General features: G+C 40.0%; 1 protein-coding gene across 1 annotated transcript; it reads left to right on the top strand.

Moving 5' to 3' along the window:
• Positions 1–3,803: 3,803 nt before the first annotated feature.
• LOC113756168 lies at positions 3,804–4,974 on the top strand (the record flags this gene model as incomplete). Its single annotated transcript, XM_027299938.1, has 2 exons — positions 3,804–4,181; positions 4,278–4,974. Coding segments are annotated over exons 1-2 (1,075 nt in total), but the record flags the coding sequence as incomplete, so codon positions are not given.
• Between the last annotated feature and the right edge of the window lie 394 nt (positions 4,975–5,368).

Genomic DNA, 5,368 nt, shown 5'->3' with positions numbered 1-5,368 from the left:
TTTTCAAACCTTAATTGATTGCAAGTTGTTATACGATATTTTATCACAGATTTTGACTCTAGCCAGGGAGTTGAACCTGAGCTTGGTTTTGGAAAGCAATAAATCATTGGTGAGTGTTTCCAAGTGCATGATTGAACTTGATACTTGAATGAAATGCTTTGTTAATGCGATTCGATAGTACTTGACTGGTTGATTGGGCAAGGATGTACTTTATCGCACTTGCCCTAATGTGACTTATTACTGTGCACTGATTACTATTGGCTTGCTATATATATATATATTTGTGTGTGTGCGTGTGTATGACTTGAATACTATCTAGAATTACAAAAAACCTGTGGCTAGTTAATCGAGTCGAGCCGGCAAGGGTTTGGTCGATTAGATAACGAACCGTGAGTCTACTTCTTTGTCAAGTGGAGTGTTATCTTATCGACTAATTGGTATACTCGAGTATTACCACCACTATTTATACTGGAGTTCAGGTCCAGTAGGGGGATAGGATGGTGGATGGAGATTGGAGTTAAGTGGTGCTCTACTGGACTGGTTACACTATTTTGAAAGTTGACGGAGTGTCAACTACATCCTGGCAAGCTATGGCCGAGTTGGCTCGCAAAAGCGATAGTATCCTTATACTTGGAAATGTTGGATATCTATTTAATTTACTATTTGAAGTGTTATTACTCATTTTTATGAACTTTTATGCTCACTACTTTGATATTTCAAGTTTTTATATAATGGTCAACTTGCTACTTGGCTTTTACATGATGTTTGGAACCTTACTGAGTTTTGGCGCACCTTATTTGTGATGACCCCACCTCTCCCTAGGGCGTACCCCAGGATTTAGTGGACCGCCTGCCCAACTCTCGACAGGACTGTGATACCCCAACTTTTAGGATCATCTTTTGTTTAGTCTCAAAGAGGATATTACGGTTTCTTTAGTTTAATTTTTATTTTAAAACATTATTTTGTTTTAAAGAAGAAACTAAAGTTATTTCTTTGGGTTTGATTTAAAACCTTGTTTTATTTTAAAAGACTAGAAACTCTAAAAGTCTAATCAAAACCCTAGTTTCACTTGTGACTGACCGTTTTCTCAAATTTCTCATATTTTAACCGAAACCCTAAATTCAATTTATGGAATTGTAAAACCCCTCACGTTTTTCTTAAAAATCCCCTTTTATTTGGAACTTATGATTTTATAATAGCCCTACCACCCAATCACCCCACAATAAGTGTAAATGAATATAGAAGTAAGGGTTTTCGTTGTCCGTTTCCAAGTTAGAGCGAATTAGGGTTTCCACGTTTTTCCGTAGTGTGACTATACGGTACGGAGTAAGGATCAAATTTGGTAGGTAAGAGTGACTTTTGGATGAGAAAATATTATATGATTAGAAATGATAATAATAAGTTAGTGATTAGAAGTTAAAAACCCAAGTATACGCGATTTAAGAAAATCGGCTCGAACCGACGGATATCGATCACTACCGATTGAACCCACCACTTGACCACCACTTCCTTACCACCACATACCCTTGATATTTTTGCAAAATATCCCTCCCTCATCCTCAGCCTCATAACCGAAACATGTGGCCCAAAATGCAAGGAAAAGAAAGAGAAACTTGGATGGCTTTGGTGGTGACAAGTGTCACCCATCTATGGTTTCTTGCCCAACCTTTTGTCTTGCCTTCTTATCCCTTAATTGAGCTCATTCTTTCTCATTTTTTTCCTGGTCAGCCGAGAGCAAGAGGAGTAAGAGAGTGAAGAGAGTTTTCCATCTTCAACCTTGAATCCAACCTTTTTATTGCCAACAAGAAAAACTAAACCGATCAATCACTAGTTGGAAGCTTGGGAAGCCTAAGAAACCAAAAATATCAAGGAGAGGTGAAGGATCATCCTAGCAAGGTCTTGCATTGAGGTATAATGGCTGATCAACCATTTCTTTTCCATTAATCATGATTAAGTTGGGTATTAATGTTAGTATAGTGCTTGTGATGCTTGTTTCAAAGAGTTTTGATGATTGGATGGATGACTTTTGAGTTAGGGTTTCTTGTGGGTTGGTGTTTTATGATGCATATATGTGGTATATGATCTTGTAAAGGTAGTAGTAGTGGTAGTTTCAAGGGAAACTATGAATTATAGCTTGAAATAATAAAAATTCTAGATTTCTGGAAATCTTAGCTTCAGTTCGGTCCGGTTTTATTTCATCATGTTAGAGGCCAAAATAGGCTTAGCACAAAACATGAAAGTTGTAGAGAATGACATTTAAAGTTGCCTAAAAAACTTCAGCTCAATCGAAGCAACGTAGCCTGTGAAAAGACCAAAATACCCTCACTGCCCTAGGATGCATCCAGTGATCCATTTTATACAGTTCATCCGATTGACCGTGTCTATTCACTATGATCCATGCTGATTTAGGCATTTTCCAAAACATGAAAGTTTTAGTACTTTGTCTTAGCTTTTCAACGCCTCCAAGAACGTCATAAACGGACTTTGGTAGCTCGAGATATGGCCATTTGGAAGTAGTACGGTTAACTGGCCGATTAGTTGGAATTTGGTTCTGTGAATTGGGAATTTGACTGGGTTACACTAGAAATTAGACTAAGTGGTCTTCACCAAAGTTGTAGCTCTCTGCCTTAGCTTCAAAACAGTATAATTTTCACCTCAATCCGATACGCGTAGCCTCGGTTGTGTCCGTTACGCAAAAACACATCAAATCTGTCTTTTGCTAAACTTCATTTCCGCACATGTCGTTAGCTTGATTTTGTACCTGTATGACCTTGAGCCTATTGAACGGCTATTGAAATGAGATAATTTTGTATGTAGCTTTGAGTTTGTTTGAGGAAAATATTGAAGCCATAAATGACTGGAAAATGGGTAAACACAAGGGGCATGCCGCCAAATTTTTACGAGAAAGATAAACTAGCAATTGGAGTTCTAGTTCTGTATTTTGCAAATTTAACTTGGATGCACTGAAAAATGGGTCGAGGTATCTTCATGGAAGTTATAATCTTTTGTCTAAGGTTCGAGACACCATCTAGTACATTTTGATCCGATAACCACAGCTCCAGTTATGGGCAAATCGTGTAACCCGTTTTGTACCATTTTCATTTTCACGGACGCGCACGTGCATTTCTCAACTGTTTTTGCCATTTTCGACCGTTTAGGTCTACTTTTGGTATTTGTTACCATTCCGGCCGTTTCGGCCAATTTCGACAATCTTTTGGCCTTAACGTCATTTTGACCGTTTTTTATTATTTTTGATCGTTTTCGACCGTATTCGATCGTTTAAGTTATAAACTGCTATTGTGTGGCCATTTCATTTATGTGTTGATATAATTTATCAATACAGATTGTAAGGCTTTTGACGGTGACGGTCAAGCTCAGTGAATTGTATCATTTTTTGTGCCAAGTTTTGATATTGGACTTTTGTAATTTTTCCATAAGGCAAAGTGGGGATTCAGTTGATTGCACTTGGAGATGGCCAGTCCCAGTATGAATCGACTTGGTTCTTACTTAATGTTGAAATTAGCTATTTGGACCTATTCTTTAGGTTTGCACCCTAGGGCCGCTGGGGCGGTGCTGGTGGATTTGTTGGGCTCCGCAGGGGAGTTGCGTTAGGGCCGTTGACTTGAATTACTTTGTTGTCCTGTTGATTTGTTTTGAAATTGATGTGTTCAGTGTTTTGGTACTAACTGCATTTTGGCTAATTTGTGCATATCTTTGGCGTAAACCTGTATATGCATGTCCAAAAATTTTGATCATTTAGTGTGTTTTATATGGTGTTTTATATGGTAAAGTTTTCAAAACAAATGGAAGCCGGTGGCCGAGGTGGAGGTAGGGGACGAGGCCGAGGCCGAGGAAAAGGTAGGGGACGGAGACCAGAACCCGAAAGGGTAGAATATGAAAATGGGAACCACCAAGCTAATAACCAAGTAGCTACAGCCATACAACGGATGGCAGATTTGCTGGCACAAATGGTGGACCAACAGGGTCAGGGTCATGGGAATAATGCCGGAAACCCTGGAAATAATTCGGGCAATCACGAGGGAGTGGTCCGTGCCTTAGAACGGTTCCAAAAATTTGCACCCCCGAAATTCATCGGTGGATCTAGCCCTGACTTAGCTGAGGGATGGATAGACCGCATGATGGATATATTCGCTGCGCTCGGGTATCCAGAGGAACGGCAGGTATCTTTTGCTGTCTTCCAATTTGAGGGACCAACCCGAACATGGTGGAATGTAATAAAGGCTAAGTGGAAACGAGAGCAGACCCCCTGGACTTAGGTCAATTTCATCCGTGAGTTTAACGAGAAGTATTTGCCACCGATCGTTCAAGAAAGGCGGGAAGAGGACTTTATCCGCCTGCGTCAAGGGCCGTTAAGTGTGGCAGAGTACAAGACACAATTTACCAAACTCTCTCGTTTTGCTCCAGAGTTAGTGCTAACAGACCGAAAGAGAATTCGTCGATTTGTCCAGGGGTTAAACGTGGAAATACAAGAGGCACTGGCGGCTGCCCAATTGGATACATTCAGCCAGACCCTGGAAAAGGCACAGCGAATAGAGACAGCAAGGAGTCAGGTGAAAGCTTTCCGTGACAAGAAGAGAACACCATCTGACACTGATACCTACACTGGTGGGCAAAGCTCGGGAAGCGAGTCACCTACTAAGAGGAGTAAGGAAGCCGATGGTACACGACCAGTGGGGACTCCGAATCAAGGTAAAACAAGGGAAGATCAAGCAGGAAAAGGGCCCCAAAGTGGTGTCTCACATGGGAAATCGATGTTCGGAACCAAAAGAATATGTGATGTCTGTGGGGCCACTAATCATACGAAAGATACCTGTTGGAAAGAAGAGAAAAATCGGCGATGTTTCCGATGTGGTAGCAATGAACACCTAGTTGCTCAGTGCCCTCAGAAGTCGAGGGGAGGAAATAAATCAAGGACGAAGGGAACCATTTCTCAGCCGATCAGGGACACCGAAGGTATGAATTTCGAGGACAAAATTCTTCTAAGAGGGGGAGGTTGTGAGATCCCGATTCGTCCTTAATTTTGAATAAGGATTATTAGTGCTAAATTTTGCTATAAAATTTGATTTTAAGGATGATGGTAATTCTTTACATGTGATTTTGCTTTTAGAATTAAAAAAAAAACCTTAATTTGGAATTTATTAAAACCCTAATTTTTGCTTATGACAAAAGGTTGTTGTTTAATTGCTTAGATATAGAATAAAGTATGTTTGAGTCTAGGTGATTAAGATAGGAAAGTGCTTAGTAGAGAAACTAAGTAAGGTTAATGAGATTGGACTTGATTAAGGTGTCTTCATGAAAATTGTAGCCCTTCCTCTTGGCTTCGTAAAGTTACCTAATGCACTTTGAT

This window comes from Coffea eugenioides, unplaced genomic scaffold (assembly GCF_003713205.1).
Source record: "Coffea eugenioides isolate CCC68of unplaced genomic scaffold, Ceug_1.0 ScVebR1_202;HRSCAF=824, whole genome shotgun sequence".
Classification (NCBI taxonomy): Eukaryota; Viridiplantae; Streptophyta; class Magnoliopsida; order Gentianales; family Rubiaceae; genus Coffea; species Coffea eugenioides.
This window is presented reverse-complemented; position numbering and strand designations above follow the sequence as displayed.